The 24,767-nt window shown below is 40.3% G+C and overlaps 3 protein-coding genes across 6 annotated transcripts; 1 reads left to right on the top strand and 2 right to left on the bottom strand.

The window, feature by feature from the left end:
• Positions 1–218: 218 nt before the first annotated feature.
• LOC311261787 (zinc finger protein 462-like) lies at positions 219–13,490 on the bottom strand. Of its 2 annotated transcripts, XM_084360760.1 has the most exons (11): positions 13,368–13,490; positions 12,914–12,977; positions 7,668–12,820; positions 7,286–7,575; positions 6,796–6,914; positions 5,919–6,053; positions 5,556–5,796; positions 4,712–4,854; positions 4,399–4,622; positions 2,507–3,704; positions 219–1,074 (listed from the first exon to the last, which is right to left on the bottom strand). In XM_084360760.1, exons 2-11 carry the CDS (start codon positions 12,921–12,923, stop codon positions 953–955), a joined length of 7,635 nt encoding a protein of 2,544 aa, XP_084216886.1. In that variant the 5' UTR covers positions 12,924–12,977; positions 13,368–13,490; the 3' UTR covers positions 219–952. The 2 variants fall into 2 exon arrangements, with proteins under 2 accessions (XP_084216886.1, XP_084216887.1); XM_084360761.1 differs by lacking the exon at positions 12,914–12,977 and having other exon boundaries at positions 13,368–13,466.
• coq2 (coenzyme Q2 4-hydroxybenzoate polyprenyltransferase) lies at positions 12,709–19,183 on the top strand. Of its 3 annotated transcripts, none has more exons than XM_084360765.1 (8): positions 12,709–12,758; positions 14,703–15,082; positions 15,902–16,068; positions 16,452–16,573; positions 17,459–17,544; positions 17,654–17,787; positions 18,566–18,754; positions 18,917–19,183. In XM_084360765.1, the coding sequence occupies exons 2-8, from the start codon at positions 14,758–14,760 to the stop codon at positions 19,070–19,072; spliced, it is 1,179 nt and encodes a 392-aa protein (XP_084216891.1). In that variant the 5' UTR covers positions 12,709–12,758; positions 14,703–14,757; the 3' UTR covers positions 19,073–19,183. The 3 variants fall into 3 exon arrangements, with proteins under 3 accessions (XP_084216891.1, XP_084216890.1, XP_084216889.1); XM_084360764.1 differs by lacking the exon at positions 12,709–12,758 and adding an exon at positions 13,771–13,817; XM_084360763.1 differs by lacking the exon at positions 12,709–12,758 and adding an exon at positions 14,207–14,300.
• Positions 19,184–20,514: 1,331 nt separating this feature from the next.
• Positions 20,515–24,107, bottom strand: mboat4 (membrane bound O-acyltransferase domain containing 4; the record flags this gene model as incomplete). Its single annotated transcript, XM_084360892.1, has 3 exons — positions 20,515–21,466; positions 21,659–21,883; positions 24,094–24,107. 3 exons carry the CDS (start codon positions 24,105–24,107, stop codon positions 20,515–20,517), a joined length of 1,191 nt encoding a protein of 396 aa, XP_084217018.1.
• Positions 24,108–24,767: the final 660 nt, after the last annotated feature.

Genomic DNA, 24,767 nt, shown 5'->3' with positions numbered 1-24,767 from the left:
GAGAAAGTAAAAATACCTTTAAAGATACATAAACCTCTGGAGAACAGGTAGAAATGATTTTATCCTGAGGTCAACAGAAACTGCTAATACGTTTACTCAACTGTCTTATTCTCAAGTAGCAAGTGGTTATAATGTAATAGTAGTGATAATTTGATAATAAACAAAAATACGATGGAGTAATATACTCTCAACAGCAGAATGACACAGTGAAATGCATATCAGGTATGTAAATCAGACTTTAAGTTTATTTACAAAAACAGTAAGTTGTACCATTTGACAAAAATGTTATAAAGTAAATATACGTTTATTAACACAGAACATCAAATGTAATACAGCTATTATTGTACTCGGAAGCATTTTACTTCCCTGGAAAGCTATACAACAACTTGTGTTCAAATACTCAACGGCACCTGAAGGCAGCACAAGCATTTCCACAATCTGTGGATCTGAGGTTGGTCCAGGTCTTGATACTGCACAGGGAGGTTCAATACCAGTTTATATGCAACAGTAGTTCACAGTGTAGAGATTTGTGTATGTTTTACAGTAATAACCTCTGATTAATATTTCCATTAACATAAAGAATACAAATATTTTTCATAAAGAAAAAGATGTTCACATGAGTTATTCATGCATATCCATTAGTGTCTTAAAACGAAACAAATGTAAAAACAAGATCTCAATGACAACGTGCCACACTCCATACATTCACCACGTTGTTTTCTGAAGCTTGAATTTATTGAATAACAAAATTAAATTCTAGTCAAAAAGCTTTACCATTAAAAACATTTAATTAGAAAAAGTTTAAAATCTACAAAACATGAAAAACCAGGCTGTTCAGACACACACAGTGCAGCGAGAGTGTAGAGGACATTTCATGAAAATAAAATCTAGCTTCCCACGCAAAAATCACCAGACGAAACTCGCACTGCCGTCCTCAACGCAAAGACAAACGTTATATGCCATGTCGAATGACGTGACGCTCCAGTTCAGAGCTGGTTTTGAGGTTTCGTCCACAGAGTTCACAGGTAAACAGTTTCTCCTCTGTAGATGCTCCGTCCATAACTGTGAGTGCACCTGAAGAACAAGAGAAATTAACTTAGGGTGGTGTCACATGTCATTTCCAAAAACCAAACTAGCTGCGACACATAATTACTTCCATGAAACGATTCATTATTAAGTCAAAAACAATGTTGACTTTTGTCTAGGGGAGGGAAGCCGGTGTTCGCCTTCTTGACTTCCATTAAAATAAAGAATACGAATATTTGTCATAAAGAAAAAGATCTTCACACGAGTCATTCGTGCATATCAATTAGTGTCTTTAAATGAAACAAGGGTAAAACAAGATCTTAATGACAACGTGCCACACTCCATACATTCACCACGTCTATCAAAAAAGCTTTACCACAAAAACATTTAATTACAAAAGGTTTAAAAAGAAGTTACATTTAGGAAAGACGCTGTGAAACTGCTGCTGAAAAGTAAGAAAGTAATTGTAGATCCAGTGTTTAGGCATTCTGTGAAGGTTAGTTGAAATATTTAATCTTGTCTAGATACCTTTTTTGTAAATTCTTGTGAAACTGTTGATGCTGAGTGGACTGGTTATTAATAGGCTTGACTGCAGGGTGGAGCTAACCCTGCATAAAAAGGAGCAACCAGTTCTCTGCTGTATGTAAATGTAATGTCTGAAAATGGAGGGAAATGTCGAACACAACTTTCACGCAGCCCAAGATGACATCTTCAAGCTATTTATAAATAGTAGTCACGGTATCGTAGCCAGGATGTCGAATGAAAGGGAGGAAATGTGACAAGTTGGTTCTTGTTCACAGAAGGTGAAAAGATTTGTTGAAAGAAAGAAAATTAATCTGCAACTATTTAGATAAATCGCTTCAGTCTTTTTTCAAACACAAATGCAAAATATTAACTATTTCCCCTCTTTCACTGTGATAGTCTGAAGCTTTTCCAGGGCTCCAGGCCAAACCTCTTCATTTAGGTGCACCAGGACATATTTAAGTTGCACCCAACAGCATTTTAAATTCACGTCTTGAATTATTTAAATGATTGTAAACAGAAATAAAAGGTGCAAGTAAATATTTTTCTTCTTTCAAATCACAGGACATAAAAGAAATTGCAATAACAAAAATAATCTTATACACTTTTTAACTGACCTGCTGAATAACAGGTGCACCAGTGCAACAAATGAAGATGTTTAGTATCTTCAGATTTTGACTGTCGGTCAGACAAAAACAAGCCATTTGAAGGCCTCCTCTCGGGCTCTAAAAAATTTTGATACGTGTTTTTATTTCACTGATAACAGTTGTTAGTGGGAGCCCATTCATTCATTCATTCATTCATTCAGATGAATCCAGACCAACGTATGTCAGGGCACTCACTGGAGTGCAGGCTTACCTAGAAAACAATAGGTGCAGGTGTTTTGACGTGTTGGCTGTCACCGTGTATCAAAACTTTTCAAACATGTTCATTCATTGAGATCGATTTAACATCTTACCTTTGTGCACAGGTGGATTCTCAGCTTCCTTTGTCCCGTCACTCTCCTGATGTCGCCGATTTGTGCACTGGTCCTCATCGTCTTCAGTGATCATTTCATCCTCTTTGTCCTGCTTTAGCTCATGCTCATCATTCTCATCCATTTCTTCTTCTAGATATTCATTCTCAAGTTCTGGCATTTCCTCATCATGGCCTCTTAACTTCTCACAGTTCTTCTGATTTTCCACTTGTTTCTTTTTGCAGTTTGCAAACAAGACACCTAAGCTCCCCTTTTGGCTCATCTTAATTAATCCACAGTTGGGCCTAAGAGTTAGCGGATGCCTTGGATTTGGATTTGCAGAAGCTGAAGCTGACTCTGTATTAACATGATTTTTTCGGTTGTGGGCCAAACTGATGCTGCTCTCTCCATCCAGCAACTGGATCTCGTTTAGAATGTTATTTACAACCTCTTGCTCGATTTCCTTCTCTGTCTTGACGGTTTTATCCAGATCTGCCTTCTTGTGTATTGTGCGTATACTGCTGCCATCCTCATCCAGCAAGAAGATTTGACGTAGCACGTCATCCTCTACCCTAGCCTCGATGTTTAACGTTCTATGATTTAGCGCCTTTATACATGGCTTCTGGGCCTGTGCTTTTTCAGTTTTTTTCTCGTACATTGTTGAGCTACCCTCTGCTGCCTCCTCTTTCTGTTGTCCGATTGTTACCCTGCTGTCTTCACAATCTCTGACTTTAGTTTGGGCTTGGTTCTTTTTTGTCTGCCTCTCTTCACGATTCTCGTATTGGATATCCGCATTGATCCCTTCACAAACTTTCTGTCCTGCTATACTTTCTATCTCCTGTCCTTTTGCAGCGTTTGGCAAGAGCCCAGTTTTTGTTTGTTCTTGTGGGTCCAAAACAGAGGTCTTAACAGGCCTTTCTTCGTGTCCATTCTTCCCATCCTGCCCTTGCTTTTGACCTGCTTTGTTTAACTCTAGTGTAACATTCTCCCTGTCGTTATCTTCCACTGGGTTCTCAGCTTGTGTGTCGTGTGGAACTTCATCGCAGTCTGTAACAAAATCCTCCGTTTTTACATCCTCACTATCATTGTTGAGGCACTCCAAGTCAGACAAAGGCTCCTCTTCCTCTTCGGTCATTCTGCCAACCCTTGCCTCTAGCTGATCAAGGCTCATCTGACCCACAAGCTCGTGATTCCTCAAAACCTGCACAAAAGAAAACCAAAAAAAGTCAAATGACACATTTGCAAGAACCCATATAGTCCATTTCCACCGCAGGAGCCTGTGTTTCAACCGGAGGAACCAATTCCTGAATTTAGTTTTTCACAAAAGTCACAAAATATGCCAGGTTGTCGATGTTGAACAGATGGCTCAAAGCTTCATGTGCCGCTCAATCAGTGAACTTTATTGACAATTTTAAGATTTTCTGTGACTGCAGACCCCTCTTTAAGGCAGATGGATATTGCCTTAGAAATCAGGAGTAAGGTTGTTAACCTCCAACATATTTTACTCTGTGCACCACACATCAGTTCCTCCTGCCAAGGACAACAGGCGAGGCAAATCAAAACAACTGATAAGACAGCACTCAGAAGAAGAACTACTACTGCCTGAGATAAGCTTCTAACAGAGACGACCGCTGTGCCAGCAGGAGGAGTCTTTCCTCGAGAAAAGTACTACTGTGTCATTCCTGCAATACTCTCTGATCGCCTAAGTGTTCAGTGAATTATTCATTTTCTGGGATTCATTTCTACATCGGCTATTGAAAATGTGAAACAGATGATGTCAATGGTTTCTTTTACTTTTTCCAAACTCCAGCACATTCAAAGAAGACACTTCATTATTAATTCAGACACAAAGGAATTCCAGTGATGCAGAGAGCAGTTTAGCCACAAATCCTCACCTGATGCTTATCACTCAGGTGTGCCTCCAAGTCGCCCAGCTGAGTGCAGTCAAAGTAGCACAGCCGACACTTGTAGGGTTTGATGTCGTCGTGCCTCGTCATGTGGAGACGCAGGTTTTCAGGACTGCCGCTTGTGAAAGTGCATTTGTGACAGCGGAAGACAATGCCTTGAAGGTAACGTGACAGCTTCGGCCGACGCACCTCTATTGGCACAATGCGTTCCTCTGAAAACAAAAGAAACAAAAGAACTTAAAATCACAGATCAGTGCATTAGTCAGTGGGAACGCTGAATTGTGTCGAGCACCTAACCCACCACGATGTAAGACGATGTGATCGATCATGTTGTTCTTGTTTTTGGTCTGGTAGAGGCAGAAAGGGCAGCGGAGGTCTCTCTGATGGGTAGGTTTTGACTGGCAGGTAGAGTGACCCTTCTCCACGTGCATCTCCAGGGTTTTCCTAATAATGGCAGAAATACAAAATGTGATGAATGTCTAGAGGTGACTTTTACTGTCAAAATATCAAAATCAAATCTTAATGACAAATGATCAAATCATCACCCATGTAATGTAAATGTATCACCTCAGCCACCAATACAGAAATGATGTTTCATTTTTAACTCTTGAGAAACAAAACTCAAATTCAACTGCTGACATATTAAAAGTTAAGTACAAGTGATCTCCACACTCGAACCCCAGAATATGGATTTCGATATGGAGGCCTAGTCACTATTTTACTAACTTTAATGCCCTCTACAGGATTTAAATATGTATTGCATGTATTTAATCAAGGCCAAATGCCCCATCTTTCAATGTTAACTGAAGTGAAAAACAATGTGAACATAGGAGTTTTGATCCTTTCCAAAATTGAATGCCTATTGTATTGTTTTCTCAAGATGCAAAATGGTAGAATCCCTTAACTGACTTCCCGAGCAAAATGTTACGCTACCTACCATGCTCAGATTATGTAAATTAATAAAAACAGCATAAATATTTGTAATATTATAATAAATAATAATAAATGTCTTTGCTATAAACATCAGGCAGGCCAAAAGGACGGTATTAACAGCATATTTCTGTGTTGTAAAAGTTATGTACTGTATGTTATGTAAAAGTGATTGACTTAAACTGAAAAGCAACTTAATTTTTGGGAACACACACCTTGAACCAGTGAAAAAGTCACAGTCCTTGCACCTGAAGATCTTCTTTCCATGGCGATTTAGGTAGTGCCGTCGCATACTAGACAGGTATCCAGTGTTGAAATCGCAAACTTCACAGTAAAGCAGCGTGTTATCCAACTGTTTTTCTTGCATGTTCGCTTTAGATGCAGCGCCTGCCTGCGCCATCAAGCTATAGTGGTTCAACTGTCGCTGCACATCCGGGGGCTCCAAGTACAGCGATCCTGTCAAAAGTACAAATAAATTACAGTCTCTGTATAGCTACTAATGCAAAAGGTGTGTTATTTATATACATTTTGACAGTTATATACGCTCAGATTTATAAAACATAATACGGATGACTTGCTTTCAGTAATTTCAGGCTCTTCCTCAGGTTCAGACAAATTGTTCATTCCCTCTGACGAATAAGGGGACTCCTTGTCGGGCCTCTGAGCGCTCTCCTCATCTTGGTTGTCAGTCTCGGTAAAACTCATAATGACATCTGGGCATTCAGCAGCAGTACATGCATGGATTAGAGACAGAAAACTTGCAATATCACAATACAAGTGCTGTGTAATTTGTGTTCTAAAGCCAATTATTGGCATACAGGTACTTCATCTGTTAGATCCCAACATTTGGCTGCAATCTTTATAGTAAAGACAATTTTTAGACTTCTTTCCCTTTCTTGTAAGACGGACCTTTAGAGTCTAGTAGTTATAATATTCAGAAGATTATAATGTTCAGTGTTGGTCGAAACTGTTTTGAAGAGGTATTGATTGACCTGTATGATTCTGTTGGAGGATGGAGTTGATCTTTTGGGTTATAAGAAGAGATGTTTCTAATATTTAGCCTACACTTATTGATAAAAATATGGACATGATATGAAAAACACTTTCCAGCCTATTGCAATACAACTTCGCCTCCAATGACCAAAACAGTGTATTTACTGGATTATTTTAGCTAGTTGTACTGTACCTAATAGCAGCTGAGTATATACTAGTATGGTGTATACTAGTAACCAATACCAGGAACAATTTATTTAAAAAACCTGTAAAAACATGCATGTATGCATATCTGTCTCGAATATGACACAATTTGATCAAGAAAACCTACAAATTCACTGATATTTCAAAATATTCTTTGTGATCAAATATGCTCACAGGTTAACGAGATAATATATAATTCACATGAACAGGAGACCGTTTGAATGTTTGGTAATGCTGGGTTATTTACAGGTTACTCACCTTGATGTTTTTTCATAAAATGACTCCTCCACAGGTCCATGACGGTCGTCCGAAAGGAACAGAAGCTACATAGGAAAGGCCTCATTGTGCCAATTTTGTAGGTGACGTATTTGTTAATACTGTTGAGATAATAAGAAAAAAAAATTACAATCAGTAAGACATAATCACAGTTCTGGATAAAGAGAATAGCGAGTTTGTGTAATGCATTTTTGATTTAATACCTTAACATTGTAATAATAATGCAGAACTATCAATACTGTGATCAGATTTGTAAAGCCATCTGAATGTGGGTAATGGAAGCCAAATGGAGGTCTCATATGTGTCAGTGTAAACCCAAATGTAGCAATAATAAACAATGCTTTTTTCGTACATGAAGCAATTTGTGTCTAATGTGTTGATTAGCTTGAACTGTGCAGGAGAGTATTTAGCAAGGATGGACCTAATTTCTTTTAACATTTCTAAATGCTGACTGACTGGAGTTTTCTCTTACTTTTGCTTTAATGCTGAGGTAGACAGATTGTTCTGTTTCTTGAGGGCCGCCACGGCAGCATGGCTGCGCTCATGCAAATGCAAACCTCTCATCGACATAAATGTTCGTCCACATTGTTTGCAAGTGAGTCCGTCTTTTCTCGAGTCCTGGCCTGATTGCTCTTGGTTGGTAGGTTTCATCGGTGACGACGGAGGACTTGGTGGCGCGGTGAAGGTCTGCACTGGCGTCACATTCCACTGAGCCAGGTCCTCCACGGTTTCTAACATGGGCAGTTCGTCTTGTCTGCTGGGCTGAAAATTAAACACAATCAACACATTTTAAATGTACAAGTGTGTGCAAAGGATCAACAGTGTTAATGACCATATTGCCAGAGTCAACTTACTTCAATGGATTTGGCCTCTGGTGTTATCTCAATGACAAGTGACGCCTTTGTCTTTGCAGCCTCTGCCGCCTTGTTCTCCGTCTCTCTGTGACGATCCAGATGAAGACACAGCTTTCTAATTCCGTTCATTTGTTTGTTGCAGAGGGCACATTTGTAAAGCCCTGTGGTCTTCTTTGATGCTTGTGATAGCACAATGAAGTCCGATATGCAAGCTGAGTTATGAGCCGTACTATAGTGGTCAATAAGCAGCTGAGATGAGTCAAACGTCAAGTCTGGACACACTTTACATTTGGCTTGTGCACTTTTCTCAGGTTTAGCTTCGGGCAGTTTCCTGGGCCTGCGTTGGTTGTACCTCTCGAGCATCTTGCGTGTGGCTAATAAATCCAATCTGTGAGTGTTCTTGTAGTGACAATACAGGTATTTTCGTACCAATCCCATATAGGGACAAAGGCGGCACTTGTACAGTATTTTCTTGTCCTGTACCAACGTTGTGTTTGACTGACATGTCTCTGGAGTGCCCAACTCAAGACTGGTGTCAATTTCTGTGGTGCTCACTTCTGGTGTTCTGCTCTTTAGAGAGAAAGCCTCCAAAACTGGGCCCACAGAACTGTAATCAGGTTGTTCTTCAGTTTCAGATTCAACTGAATGTTCAGAAGCTGTTGCCTGAGCCGGTTTGTGGTCCCTCTCACAGTGGATTTTCAGTTTCTTCAATGATACGTGAATTTGTGGACATATTTTACACACGTACCCTCTTTCATTAAAACCTTTTCCCTTTTTACATTCGACCATGTTGGTTACGAGTATCTCACAGGTTTGAAGTTCATCTGCCCTGGCTATGACGTCTGGATGCTTCATTTGGCAGTGAGTGAGCGTGCCATGGTAGCTAGCATTCACATAGGGACAACTTGGACATTCGTAGACAAATTTTTTGTTTTCGTCTTCTGCCATCGTGCTGGATTTAGATGCCTCAGAAGTGTCTTCTGGTTGCAGCGGAAAAGGGCAGTCAGGAGCTGTTCGCTTTGACTTCTCGTGGACCTGCTTGTATACTGGTGCATAGTATTTTAAGAAGGCTTCCTTTCCATGTTTCTTAGCATAATGGCTTCCAAGTCGCTTTTTCTTGAAATAGAAATTGGAACACAGGACGCACTTGTAAAGACCATCCAAAACCTTTGAAGCAGATGCGTTCTTGTGGCGAATCTGCAAGTGTCGAGCAAGCCCGAGTTTCGTGGTGCATTGATAAGGGCAGTACTGGCACCTGACCACTGCATATGTTTTCTTATTCAAAAAGGAAGCCTTTGATACTGAACCCTGATTGCTGTGGCTCTGATGTTGTTTCTTTTTACTCACAGCGGATGGTTTAGGAGCGGATTCGGGCTCGTTTGGCACTGTGTTTCCCGCAGTCTCATTATGGCCCTCTTCACAGTGCTTGTTCAGCTTCTCCAGCGATGCACAGATTTGTGGGCAGGTTTGACACATGTACCCACAAAGTCTGAAACCAGGACCTTTACTTTTCACGCAGTCCTCCCAGTTGTTTAAATGTGCTTCATCCACGTAAAGACTGTCTGCTCTGGATACGAGGGCAGGATGCCTCATCTGGCAGTGAGTGAGAACTCCTTGATAATTGGTATTTACATAGGTACAATGTGGACACTTAAAGACATGCACACGTGTTTGGATTCCTTCTTGCTCGTCTTGCGGTTTATCTACATTTTCAGATACAGGTTCATGGTGTTTCATTCCACAGTGAACGCTGAGACCATGCTGGGTATGAAAACTTGCAGGGCAGTAAGGGCAATTGATCTTTTGCGCTTTTTTGGAGAACACTGCTTTATGAGGTGAAACAGGTGAGTTTTCAAACTCGAGAGGCGCTTGGTAGTTGTCAAATGAAACGGGCTCCTCATTGTGATCTTCCACCTGCCTGTTTGCACTCTGCTTCTTACCGTCGATGACATCCAGGACTGAGCCATCTTCTTTCACAGACCAAGGGTGAACAGCACGGTAGTGGCAAGTGATACTTGACATTGAGCTACTTTTAAATGAACATGCTTTGCAAGAGTACGTCTTGGCTTCATTTTGTCCGGGCCTTTGAGATGGAGAGCTTCCATCAGCGCCATCATCTTCACTTATACAATCGGATATCTTTGTTTGAAGTTTCTTCCTTTTATGAGAGCATGTTTCGGGACTGACATATAACCGAGTTTTAACGTACTCAAGGCTTACTTTACGCACTGGGTGTTGTTCCTGGTAGTGTTTATAGATCTCTAATGCTTGTTCGTTAGAGAAAACACACAGGTCACAGTGGTACCCCGTCTGTAAATTTCCTTGTCTAAAACACACTCTTAAAACTTCCATGACTGAGCGATTTGCCCTGTGGGCTTTCCACATATGCCTCCTCAAAACACTCACAGTTTGAGTGCTGTATGCACATCTATGGCACCGAAGGCTCCTCTGTGTTTGCGAGGCTCTTATTAAAGGTGATGCTACACCTTTGTTAAGCTTCACTGGTTTTTTCTTTTTCTTTCGTTTTTTCTCAAGGGATGCATGATTGACTTCATGGCTCCCACTTGTTTGTAGGTGCGATTTCTGTGCCTGTGCGTGAACCATAGAAGTATACTGACAGACTTGTTCGCTCTGAGCTCCAAATTCACGATGTTGTTTCATGAAATGCGCCATAACATAGTGGAGAGTACTATGTCTGTAGTTGCAAAAGTGGCAGAAAAACATATTTTCATCGCCTTCGTCCATGAGAGGAAGAGGTAGATAGCCAGAAAATGATAAATTCTTTGCTTGAGGTTTCGCCTTTTCAATTTCACCACGAATCAAAGCTGTATATTCAATAACTTGTTCCATGTTGCCTTTTATGTTTTGGTGACCTTTGGCTTGATGGTTCAACACTCCCTGTGGAGTTGGATTTCCATAGTTGCACTTTTGGCAGTAAAACAAGTTTTCTGCACATGCATATGCATTACCTACTGGCTCACCCTCTTCATGCTGACGTTCTTGTTCACTACACACCTCAACTTGTTTACTAGATTCAGATTTAGAGGGTTTAGTTCTGGCTGATGCCTTAGCTTTAGCCTTAGCCTTAGCCTTAGCCTTAGCCTCAGCCTTAGCCTTAGCCTCAAGTTTCTTTTTCCTGACCTGAGCACTATACCATAAGATCTCGTCATAAAATGTTGGATGTGCAGAATGTTTTGCATTATGATGACCAGCAACACTTTTGATGTTGGTACTTGAATACGTGCAAAACTGGCAGTACAACAATTCATCTGTTGCACTGCTGGATGAATTGTCCATCCCAGGAGACATTTCTTCACCCCGTTTGGTAGATGACTCCTTTTCTTCACTCGCAGAAGCTTCCGGTGTGTGCTTAGGATTTATCGTAGACAGCGACGTCTCCTTTTGCTGTGAAAGCTCAGCTTTGTTTCTTTTTCTCTTAGAACGACCCAAGATCTCCTTTTGAGGTGTAGATTTTTCTATTATTGTCACAGACTTATCAGGACACTTATCAGGCGTGATCTGCGAAGATGTATGTAACGCGACCTGACCTGACTGTTTGATTTTGTCTATCGTGACTGCTTCATCCGGGTGGCTTTTTTGGTAATGGACATGCATAACGACAACTGACTTATGAGTAAACTCGCATTTGTTGCAATGATACACTGCCACATCTGCTCCTTTGGAGGTGGGATTTACTTCCTTGCATGGTGTATGAGCACTCTCGTGAGAAATCCCTGGTGGTTTTTCTGGACTGGCAGCTTTTTCACATGTTTTCAACTCTGAATGTTCTTCTTCTTCTTGGCATCGTGGTGCATTAAATCTGCAGTACATCAATGAATTATCCACGTTATGTGTTGGGTGCTCTACCTTGTAGTGTTCTTTCAAGGCTTTCAAAGCGTTTGTGGTAAATGGACACACATAACATTTGAAAAGCAAACAGAGTTCACTTGATTGCATCGTGAATACATCGGGGGCCTCTGGATGATTTTCCGTGTAGTGACTCTTCAGGTCAGCTACACTTGAAAACTCAACTGGACACTCCAGGCAACGAAAGGTAGCACTCTGATCACCAGGATCCTGAATGTAAACGGTGGTATATCTAATGTAGGGGTGGTCATTCTGATAATGGGTAGACACACTTCTAATGCTCACGTCACTGTAGTCACAGTGTTTACAAAAATAAACTTCTGCGCTTCCCGTGTCTCCATTAACAAGATTGACCTTCTTTTCTTCTTCATCTTCACTAAACTCAAATGCAAGCTCTGTGTTGCTTGCTGATTGTTGCTTACTGGCATTTGCGTCCTCTTGGAGCTCTGCCTTGTCTTTGTCTAACTTTGCTTTTTTAGCAGGAGGACAGTTTGAGCTTGTGTTAGTAGCCTTCTTGCAAATGTTGTCAGGTGTCGTTTCCTTTAATTGTTGCTTAGGCTTTGGTGCTCTAAGATCAGCAATTTGAAGGTGGTCATCTAACAAAAAACGGTAATTAGCCCTTCCGGCTATATCAATCGTGGGCTTTGCAGTGACTTTAAACACACCGCTACTGTTTGGACTGGAGTCTGAGGGAGATTCTTGCAAGAGCAGGGTTTCTTTGGAGCTATCAGCTAACTTCACAGGGGGATTCCTGTTTGATCCAGATGCCTTAAAGTACTTGGTGATGGTTTGCAATGGCCTCTTGTATGTTTTCACGTCCTTTGATGAGTTAAGCATGGATTTAGTTTTTGAGGTAGGCTTAACTGAAGAACCGGAGGAAATCGCTTTTGCTCCTGCAGCTTCCCTGTGCTGGTTTGTCAACTTATTTTTGGTCTCCTGGTTTTCAGAAATTACTGGATTCCCAATCATGTTCCGATTCTCTGTTTTTTTCCGACAATGTTTCTCATGTTCGTTCAAAACGTCCCGACTACCAGCTTTAAAATCACACTGCTGGCATTCAAAATTATTTCCCAAACTGCTGTCGTCAGTGCTGTCGTCGGTAGTCCCAGGGTTTTTTAAACCAGCATCTCTGAGAGCAGCATCTACATCAAAGCCGTGCTCCTTGTTGAGGTGTTCAAAAAGGTAGACCTTGGATTTGAGGATGAGTGTACAGTGACTACACTGGTAAGACTTGTTTGGGGATTCTTGAGCTTGATTGTGGCCAGAGGAAGAGAGGTGCATTGAATCTGAGGGGGGTAAACAACAGATAATACTGAATGCTCAATATGATGCACAACATTAAATCAACACATTGCCAGAAAAGTGACTGTAATGAATACCTTTTTGCATCTTGCATTCCTCTCTAAACCCAGAGCCTTAACTAAAGACACAGCTGTGACACACCTAGAGGATTAAAAACATAATTTATTGAACTGTTCGAGGTGCAAAACAAGCAACATGCATCTGGTGGTTACTACTTTGTTACCACTGTTAAAGTTAACTACACTACTGAGGGTTTCTACAGAGATTTTAAACGTGCAACACTGACAACAACATATATGCTGCTATTCTTAAGCAAATCGATTGGCCAGCAGTCAATCAAAGGCAGTAACTTAGAAAACAACTTCGGACCTCCATGCTTAGTTAACTATCAGTCAGGTACAATCAACAGGAAGGAGACGAACAACGAGTTCAGGCCCTTTACTGGCTAAACAACTCTCTCAACAACACATTCAAAAGAAAAATCGGACAAACACAAGTCGCTAAAAATACTCGGTGAAATTATATACTCACGCATTGGATGAGGCTTATGAGGCAATGTTTTGAATCGCTGGTGTTGATAACGTGATAAGAGCACACATTTCCGCCATTTTTCCCGCGAGTGCACACTATTCTGGCTCGTGCTTCCGCTCCAACAGCAAGAGAACTTCACTTCCGTCGACTATCACCAACCTTCAAAATAAAGTTGATTAGCGGCGTGAGAACACACTCGGTTTAAATGCATTAGAGGGGACTGTAACTATGAAACATAACATTTTTACATTCAAGCCAGTCACAAAAACAATCCGAGTTAAAAAAAAAAAAAAAAGTAGTTCTAAAAAGCAAATAATCTAAAAATAAAAGCCTGTTTACGCTCGAGCTTTTATTTTGAAACCACTAAGGTATTTGACCGGAAGTTCCTCGTTTCCGCTTTTTGGCTAGTCCAAAGAAACACGAAAAAAATCCAAGCTTTCTTCTTCGGTGGTATGTGGAGGAATATTTCGTATTCTTCCAGGTTAAACATCCTTTATTAACATATCTGAGCTGTTAAATAACGCATCCCCCAGCATCTCTAGAGGACATTTTAGCAACACTTTAATAGAAGAGCAGACAAACTTCTAAGAAATCTCCAGAGAGCACTTCACAATGTATTTTACCCTCGTTTCTGTTGTAGCCTTTCGCCCCAGTTCATCTTTTGAGGGCAGTTATAAGATTTGTCTGTGTTAAAATAATTCGTGAAAACGGAGAAAGGTTTAGAAAATCGCACCTGAAATAGACCGTTCCGGATGTTGGCCGTTCCCTCCGACGGCTGTCATTGGTTCCGAGTGCTGACATGATTTCCTCCGGAACGATATACCAGACGTACCATAACAGGAAATCACAGCAGCAGCAGCGAACCAGTGACAGTCATCTGTGAAGTTTCCAGTCTCCTTTCAGAATTAAATTTTCTCTACTGTAACCTACAGTGTAAGTTTTACCATTACCGTATTCTGTTCAAGACAAAGTTAACGCTGATATAAATCCTTTCAACTACAGTTAGCAGAGTTTGTCTGTGGCTAACATGCTTTATACCTTCTGTCCTTCGTGGATGACAATATTATCAGTGTGTGCGGGTGAATGAAATAATATTAGTGTGTGCTCTTTTTGACTATGACTTTATCTACTTACAAGCTAACTCACGTTTATTAGCTAGTATAAGCAGACAGACTGCTACACGCACACAAACAGCTCTCTGACACATGAACATCTCAGTCTTTGTACACCTGATTCATGCTGGCACAAAGAAATGCCTGTTGCAGCAAATCAGTACTCCTTTGTGAGACAGACCATTGACAAAACCATTGTGTGTGTTCTTATTTGTGTGTTCAGGGTTTCTGAGAGGAGAAAAACAAAGATAATGTCGGTCTGACCTCAGAGGAGCAGCATGCTGCCAGCCAAGCTGACCGGCCGGCTACCTCTGAATGCCCTGAGGAGGATTCACCATGCAACTAATTACCACTGTGTTTACTCCCTGTCAAACTGCTTCCTTAACACGGAAGGAGGAAGGACAAGAGATGCTCTCCACTCAGATTCCAGTGCGTTGAGGAGAGTGTTTTACAGCCAGAGTGCAAACCGCCCATTGCTCAGACTACATGAAACACAGCACTATGGGAGAAGATCATTCAGTTTGTCAGCTGCTACAATTGTGAATTCAGCACCAGCTCCTGTCCAGCCATACCTCCGACTGATGAGGCTGGACAAGCCTATTGGTTTGTACATTCGTATGTAGTATAGATTACAGATAGAGAAGCTGATACATTATATGGACATAATATAAATATCTGCCTACATTAGTTTAAAAAAAACAATTGAGATTGGTTCAGCATCACTCCCACTGCCAGTGCTTGGCCAATCTGCATTTTTGGAAGTATTTTTCAGTACTTGCAGAGTAATTCACACAGTTATGTAATAACTGACTTTATAAAAAATATAATGGTGCATTAAAAACCTTGAGCCCTTAAAACCTCTAAATGATTAAGTAGCTTTTTATCTGCACTTTAAAAGTTGATCTCCAAAAGTTCACGTTAAAGGTGGTGTTTTTTATTAAGGATCTTTGCATCAGCTTTGAAAGATTAATGCTTCCAAACCTTTATAATCTTACTACATAGTGGCAAGTGGTTCTGCAGAAAGGCAGGGGAGCTCCCATCCTCTTTTCAGAAAGCAAGCTACTTCACATGTGCACAGCTGGACAGGTTGACCTAACACTGTCTGTTTTGGCAGCACTGTGCAAACTAACTAACGATTATTTGCGTTTGATTTATTTGTTGCTTTTCCAAAGCCCACAATGGCATCCCCTCATATCTTGTTTTGTCCTCAACCCAATAATATTAAGTTACATTAAGTGTCCCAGAGGAGTAAAGGAACCAGAAAATATTCCCATTTAAGAAGAAGAATAATTTTGCCTTATTTTTCTTTAAAAAATGACTCACCGTCTCTATCGGCTTGGCCTTAATTTCTCTGTAGTTTTATTTGGATGCTGATCTCCTCTTAAGTTCACTTAAGTTACAGGGTGTTTGTGTGTATTGTAGGGACATGGCTGCTGTACCTCCCGTGTACATGGAGCATTGCTCTGGCTTCCGACCCCGGATGCCTCCCACATCTGGGTATGCTCACCCTGTTTGGTACAGGTGCGCTGCTGATGAGAGGAGCAGGCTGCACTATCAACGACATGTGGGATAAAGACTTTGACAAAAAGGTATATGAAACCTTTTGTCATGCAGATAGTTTGGTTGGTCTCACTATGATAACTCCTGAAAAGCTTAGCTCTTATTTCATGCTTTGTGCTGTCAACTCTTTTTTGAATCTTTTAGATATTTTTCCTTAGCATTCACATTTTCTGCTGCTTATAACATTTCTGTTATAAACATATAACATATAACATTATAAGTATTTCTTTATGAAGAAATCTATTCTGATCATACATATTGGAAACTATAAATACAGTGTTCATAACAGTGTCCATAATACTCAATAAGATGCAGTTACTGGTTTATAGCTGTGCCTTCTACTGACCTGCGTCACCATTATTACTACTCGATTACAGCAGAAAGTATACGTTCCTCATATGTTTTCATACAGGTAGCCAGGACAGCCACTCGACCCATCGCGTCGGGAGAGATTTCTCGGAAGCAGGCACTGGTGTTCCTGGGAGGGCAGCTTTCTCTGGCACTTGGGGTTCTCTTGTGTCTCAACTATTACAGGTACCCAGTAGTCTGTATTTGATCTGTTTGGAAAGAACAACAGAGAAGATGGAACAAATAACCATAAGTGTAGATAAAAACATTATCTTCAGACTTCATTTCTTGTCCCATCCCATAGTTTAGGCTTGTTGGCTTATTGTGGGGTTTAATACCTCCTGAGGTCACCCATTGCAAATAACATGCAATAATGATACCGAAAGGATAGGCTCATAATTTTTCTGTCTTTAACAATTATCAGTTGCCCATGTGTAGATTGAATGAGTCTTTGCTTGATGTAATTGTGTCTCCTATTCATACTGGACATAAAGAGATCCTGTCTTAATACACTTTCAGTGTAAGTGCTCGACACAAAATCCACAGTCCTCCTGCCATGCAAAATATATTGTTTATATGAAGCTAATATGTAGAGCCCGGCCGATGTTATCTGCCAGTATTGGCCTATTCCAGATATATCGATATCGGCTCATATGTTTCCAATGTGCACCAACATGAAAAGTTTTATTAGAATGCAGAAAAAGAGGTTGGGTTAACCTATAAGCATTACATTCCCAATGACGTTCTTCTGTTGCAGTGGTCTGATGTAATTTTAGACGGTTAAGCTAATTTTTTAACTGTAAAATACCCTGCCACCATTACATATCTTTGTCACAAGTGTTTGATAACCATGATTGAGGGATCATTACAATCAGCAGTCAGAGTTGGACAAATCATGTGTATTCTTGCATATTCTTGCAGTCTAGTCTAGTCTTTTTTTCACTTTGTTAGACTTTTTTGATGCAAAATTCTCTCTTTTTGTTACTGTCCCTCAATTCACAATCCAGAGTTATTTATGTATTTAACTGATTGCCGCTGTTGAGCTCACAGTTTTCATAATGCTCTTCACAGCATAGCTTTGGGTGCTGCTTCATTATCTCTTGTGGTCACCTACCCGCTAATGAAGAGGATCACCTACTGGCCACAGTTTATGCTGGGTATGTGTTGTACACGATTACTCTGTGGTGTTCTACATCTAAAGGTAGTTTTTATTTCTGTCAGCAAAGCTAAAGTTGGTCTCATGTTTCTCGCATTGCTTCCGTGTAGGCCTCACTTTCAACTGGGGGGCACTGCTCGGCTGGTCCGCTGTCCAGGGCTCCTGTGATTGGTCCGTCTGCCTCCCGCTGTATTTCTCAGGAGTGATGTGGACGCTGATATATGACACAATATATGCACATCAGGTGAATTGGGGGCTCCACAATCTCCACTGCTCCTATTTATGTTTCTGTTGAAGGATGTATTTAACATGAACATTTTATGTCTGTGAATTTACAGTGGTTGTATTTTTATGATTCAATGATGCAGCGCTACACTTATGTAGATTTTTTGGCAACAGCAAGATTACATATTGAGTCAATTCGTGATGATAAGAAATTTAGAATATACATTTGTTTTCAAATCCCAGCATAACAGCCGGAAAGTAAAAGTAATTTATATATATGATCCAAATGCATATAAAGGTTTTAGCCCGCCAGACAAAATTAAAACTTGTAGGCCGAGACTTGGGTTGTCTCTCCCAAATTTTACGCACAAACAAAATGCTAGGCAACAGTTCAACAATTTTTTTGCCTTAAAGGCAAACTCTCCTGCCACCTAACCAGTTTTTCTGGAGCAAAAATCTTATTATGTCATATACATTAGAGTGGAAATTAATAAAATATGTATTTCCCGCCTGTATGGCACAGCACTACTGCAGCATCATGTTAGCTGTGGATTAATTGTGCAGCCTGCAGGTGAATCATTAGAGCTAGACTTATTAAGAAGAGGAATGCAACAGTGTAACTCAACCGTGCCTCGTATTAAGATGTTTACTTAGGTATAATATTCAAATTGCAAACTATTCCTTTAACTCATATGATTCTAATCTAGGGCTCATATATTACTGTAATAACTCACATTTTAAAGTAAAAGTAAAAAAGTAAAACTCACTGAGACCTCTGTTCTTTATGTGATCACCAGGACAAGGAGGACGACGTCAAGGTAGGAGTCAAATCCACTGCACTGAGGTTCCAGGAGCAAACCAAACCCTGGCTGAGTGGCTTCGCGGTGGCCATGATGTCAGGACTGTTTGCAGCTGGGGTCAACGCTGAACAGACTCTGCCTTACTTTGCTGTACTGTCCACAGTGGCCATTCACCTCACACATCAGGTGAGAAACATAGTCTTCTATTGTGCCTACAATGCTGGTGCCGAAGGGTTATTTATTACACAGTAAAGAGTGAGATATTCACTAAATTGGCACCGTGAGTAACAGATGTTCTTATTGTAGGTGCAGGTTTTCCATTAAATTGTGATCTTTGCTCTCTTTTAGATATACACACTGGACATTAACAAACCAGAGGACTGCTGGAAGAAATTCGTCTCAAACAGAAACCTTGGGCTGTTGTTATTTTTAGGAATTGTTGCTGGAAATTTGTGGAAAGAAAGAAGAGAGACTTTGCTGCAAAATGAGGAAGCATTCAGATAAGTGGGATAATCGGTACAAACGATGAGATTTTCCTTTGAAACAAAGCTACGAAAGATGTAGTGTGATTTTTAACCCACACAATAAACTTATTGCGTAATTGCAGGAATTCAACTGTAACGTGTCGTAGTTATTGTTGCTTAATACTCTTCAAAGCTGCATTAAGCAATATATACCACTAGGGAGCAGAAAGATTCCACAGTAATGGCCACCTTCCAATTTACTGGTCTTTTTGTTTCATTCATGTCTGCCAGCTGTTGAGAAACCTGCCTGCGGGTTTAGTTCAGCTTTGTTAATGAGTCAAATATTTACTCTATCTCCCACTCCAGCGTGTCTGAGCTGGTGTGCAGGAAAGAGGTGCCAGTCATGTGAGATATTTTGAGTGGTTGGTGAGAGAAGTCATCTTCCAATCATTCAGTAAATATGCAGGTTGCGCAAATAAAAATGTGTGATTGCGAAAGTGATCTTTAGTTTGTGGGACCAGTTTATTAAGAAAGAGTGGTGGCCCAAACGTACAGAAATAAAGTTTACATTCCAGTTACATCCTCTTCTAAGACTCAATATTATTAACAGTCCAACAACAAAAAAGAAGAGAAATACAGAATTAGAATATAGTTAGACAATAGCACAACCTTCACATGTTGAGAGAAATACATAGCTGCCAACTCTCACGCTTTCGCCGTGTGACATACGGTTTTGCCTGTTTTCACACGCACTCAACCGCGTGTCACACGGTGAAAGCGTGAGAGTTGGCAGCTATGGAAATATGTCCATTCATATAATTTAATGACACAACAAGTCTGTTGGTAACACTTAACAATAACCATCATTAAGGGTGCAATATGTCAGATTTTAGTTCAAAACATTATCAACAGAAGGTGAGGATGTAACAGTTTTGATTGTGTTCCTGAGATATCTACTGAAGTTAGCATGCTAACCAGCTAACCCCAGCCTGTTTTGGTCCAATGCACCTGAGCTGCCCATCTGGGCCGCTAGCTGCATGGCTAACTGAGCTAACTGGCTAATGAGAGCTACAGTTAACAGCATTTAGTGATAACTCTGTTTTGTTTTGTGTATGAATTTGACAGGTGGCCAATTCTTATATATTGCACTGTTAATAAATGGTAAATGTTTAGTTAATTAAACTTTAGTTAATCATTAAATAAAAGTGATATACTAATACACCATTTACTAGGCAATTTTTTAATTGTAAAGTTGCTACTGACGTTTATAATACTTTGTAAAAAGTTAATAAATACAGTATAGATCATTTATAAACATGATGAAGTTGCAACCAATGTTTATTAACCAATACAATTGCCTGATAAATGGTTTATAAAGTAAAACAGTGAAATAACTTTTTACAAAAATGTTGCTTTTACCCTCTACCATGAACCCTTTATATCACAAAAGCATATGTGTGGGAGTGTGTTCACATGAATACATTAGTAAACTGTGTTGAGTTTCAGTAAGATGAAGAGAATTATATTAAATAGTGGAAACAGACCTATGTATGTTAAAGACAAAAGTCTCAAAGCAGACAGATTTCTTAATTCTACTGCTACGACAACACATGCAACAATCATTTGAGTGTTTATCCAGCTGAAAACAGTGTATATTTTCTTTAATGTTGAGGAAAGTTTGGGGTGCAGGTGCCTGTGTATATTATTATCTGCTTTCACCGTTGCTGCCCAGGTCCAAATCCCCACAAAGTGCCCTAAATGCAAGCCGTGCCACCACACTGAGAAACTAAAAGTCATGAACAACGGGAAGCGTTTGCACCTCGTGTAAACCAGTCTGCGCATCCACGAAGCTGTTGTGGCGTTCCATCGACGGGCAAACTCTGAAATACGGCTTGACGCCTCGATTGTCCAGAAATCTCCATCAGATAGTCTGCTCCAGTCTGGGGACTCTTCTGGGGAATTTTCCCAAAAGCCGAACCCGGCTGCGTTATTGAGACATTCACTGATCCTCCAGTGAGAATAATACTGGATCCTCAAAACCACCGACAGACCCCAAACCCACAGGGCGCCATAGAGAATGATTGAACTGGAGGGATCGTAGATGTTATGTTTAAGAAAATAGACAAGCAAATATCGTAAACACTCCAGCAGTAACACTTGCATCAGCTTTAGGAAGACCACGCGAAGAGGATTAGGTGGAGGGCTGAGTCTGATATCTGCCATTAGGGACAGGAATCGGCTGTAGGAGCACAAAGGGCCACCGAGCAGTGTGGTGAAATTAAGGATGTAGCTAATGAGAGGGAGAAGCATCACACAAGCCTCCCTGCTGGATGAAGCATCAAATGTTAACACAACTTGTTTCTCCTGGAGATCCATGGACACTGAGGTGATTCTCTGAGTGAGCAGCATCAGAGAGGACACGGCCAAAAACAGTCTGAAAAGAGCAAAAAAAAGTTTAAATTTCTGACAAGAAGTCAACATGAATGAGGAGTCTGAGAGGAAAGTTTAAACATCTCCAAAATTATACCTAGACAGCTAATCTGATCATTCATAATTGATATTGAATTCTCTGGCAAAGCATAATGGTGTAGGCTTACATACCGCTGAACTCATTTAAGATTAGTACCTCATGCAGACCGGCTCATGCAGGTAGTATTCCCTGTACTGTATAAGCAAGTGCCAGAAGGTTTGCCACAACATTTGGATACCAAATGCCCAGACGTGGATACAGCTGGGATCCACAGAGCACACGAGCAGAATAAAGACAAAGGTGGAGGTGAACAGGAGCAGGCTGTAGATGCCCATTGTGACAAGAGCCAGGACACATCCTCCAACAGAAACAAACAGGTACCTGTAGATAAAAAAATCAAGTTGACAACCAGAGTTGTGGCAGTGGAAAAATATGGTTTTGTATATAATAAAATCAATCAATTGATTTGTAATTACATACCTGTAGGTCAAGGACAGATATCCCCACTTAGCGAGACAATAAAACAAAAATGCGTATGGGAGCGAAAAACATTGGTGCATCAAAAACTGATGATGCTCCCACAACCATTTCATCAGACCCATAACTGAGTCTGAGAGTGCAGATCCCACAAGGAAGAGCAAAGCAACTGATGGCAGTTGTTCGGTGCAGATTGTCCTAATAAAGAGGTGAAATATGTTTGTTTAACCTGAACTGAATATCTTTGTCATTCCACCTGTGGCTTGCATTAAAGCCGTTCCTTTTGTTTGCCATTATTACACAGTACTGATAATAGTTATGGCCGTTTTTAACATTGTCAGTAGGGAAGGGATACAAAAGCCTTTTGTTAGTCCATATTTCTGCAACCGCAGCAACCAAACAAGTTTTCCTTTTTTATTTGCCAAAATCAAACATGTAGCAGCTTGATGTTAATTTGTATTACAGGCTGGTTTTGTACTTTCTGTGAGTATTTCATGATGCTGTATACTTCTATGCCACCACATTTCAGCAGGGAATGTTTCCCTTGTTACTTCATTACATTTATCTGAAATCTGTAATCACTTTCCTAGCTAAGCCAATAAAATACAAGACAATGGTAAAAAGTAACCTTTTTTTGCTTTAAAAATCAGTGTGTAGTTGTGGCTCCTTGTCATGACAGATATTTTCCCCCTGAACTTCTCTTATGGTTTCATGTGAGTGATTGTTTATAGTCCGAATAGGTAAAATGAATCCAATGTTTTACAAAAAAGAAAACAAATATCTAATTAACGTGTAAAAGAATACGATAATAATAATAATAACTATATTTTTATAATATCTTTCAAATCCAGAATTAAAAGGCGCTTCAAAATACACAACCATACAATATAAGGGCAAAGATAGCACCTCATAGAGAAATAAAACACAATATAATGCAGTAAAAACAGGGAATTCAAGAGTAATAAACAATGACTCACTGGACTAAACTAACTAGCTGTATCCATCGCCATCTTGAGCAGCTTTACGGTCTGTTGACATAGTGGAGCTCAACTGCGGTGCTGGCTTTAAACTGTATTGCTCCACTAATGGCTTGGAGCTAAACTGAAGCCGGCTTAACTTTGCATGACGATGCAGTTGAAGAAGTATGAATGATGGCTGGGAGCTAAACTGCATTGCTGGGACCAATTGTCACCAATTGATTGTTTTGTTTTTTTACACTAACGTGAGGCAAATAAACAAAACAACAATAGATGGGTCTCCTGAGGACACTTAAAAAGTGCTGAACGTGGCTTGGAAATGCTTGTTGTTGCCACAGTTCGTGACACACAAAGTTATTGAAGTTGGGGTCACAGGTCACAGGGCCAATGTGTTTTATGTCCATAAAAAGCACTTCTGGGTGCAGTCAGTGGGGGAAGAAATCTGCAGATCCACTAAGTAAAAATATGAATACAACACTGTGAAAATACATGTAAAGGTATGTATGAGTAGCAAAATATCAAAAGTAAAATGACTCACTATGCAGAAAATGTTCCCCTATATCTGATGTTTTTAGATTCATATTACTGGTGTATTGTTTGTGGCATGTTGCTGCTGTAGATGTTTATGATTGCGCTAATTTAACTGCATCATTTCCTGTATTGTGTATGTGCATTACTGAATATATGCATATTTTATTAAGACGAAAGTTCTCACTCTTGTTACGTCCTTTTCATTGGGACATTTTGGTTTCATAACTAGAAATAGGTGTGTGCCTAGATTACGTAACCAGAAAACGGATATCTACCTGTAATCATATCATAAATGAACACAAATGAAACTCTTTCTCTGCAACAACTGTTGGGTGGTTTAATATACAGCCGTACATCATATTCTGTAAGATCACCATAGGTTTCAGCTTTGTGACAATGCATTTTCATTTCAGCTAAGCCCAGAGGGTTTTTAAATCAATAAATAAACGTCTCGTCAAGTCAATTTGGGATCTCAGAGCTACATGAATTTTTTTTTTACATTTTAAAACTAGTCGCCAGCTACTTCAGTTGTTTCGAACAGTGTTGCAAAACCTGTTCAGCCGTGAAGCTCCAGGATTGTTTTGCAGACGACGAGACTTCACCCACCTTTTCATTGGCATGGGGACGAGAAGAGAACGACAGAAATTCATTTGTGGGTGAACTTATCCTTCATTCCTTCAGTTTATCAGAAGAGTTCACACCCAAAATCACAACACTTGGATATACATGGGATTTAACGAGACAAGTAACTGTAGCTGACAAATGAAGTGGAGTAAAAGGAATATTTGCATCAGATTGAATGCACCTTTAAGTAAAGTACGAGTCCCTCCAGTTTATACTTGTGTAAATGTACTTTGTTACATTGCACCATTGATCGTAGGCCTTGTATCTCCTCTCCTGACTCCTTGCGGTCTACAAGGGCTCGGTCTCCACTGACAGCAGCATTCGCTTGCAGGCTTTCTGGCTTTCTACCCACTTTTGAAGCAATAACGAGTGATGGGATTCTTAGGAACAGTAACAACATGTAATGACTCATCAGCAGTTATTAAGACTTGTTTCTCCCTCTATAACTATCTCAGGCGAGTTTCCACGTGATGCATTCATGTTCTGTGTGAATATAATAGGGATTAACAGTGACCTATGTGTCTTTATTGTATCTTGGTGTTATAATGCAGCCCACTGTCCCGTTTTTCAGCCACTATCTCTGAGCACAGCTCGGCATCTGATAAAGCCTGTGCGGGCTCAGTGCTCAGGCTGGACTTTGACGACCCTCTCCTGCA

Source organism: Pagrus pagrus (assembly GCF_965226575.1).
Source record: "Pagrus pagrus genome assembly, chromosome: 8".
NCBI classification, from domain to species: Eukaryota; Metazoa; Chordata; class Actinopteri; order Spariformes; family Sparidae; genus Pagrus; species Pagrus pagrus.
The sequence above is the reverse complement of the archived record's forward strand: the minus strand, read 5'-3'. Positions and strand labels throughout refer to the sequence as shown.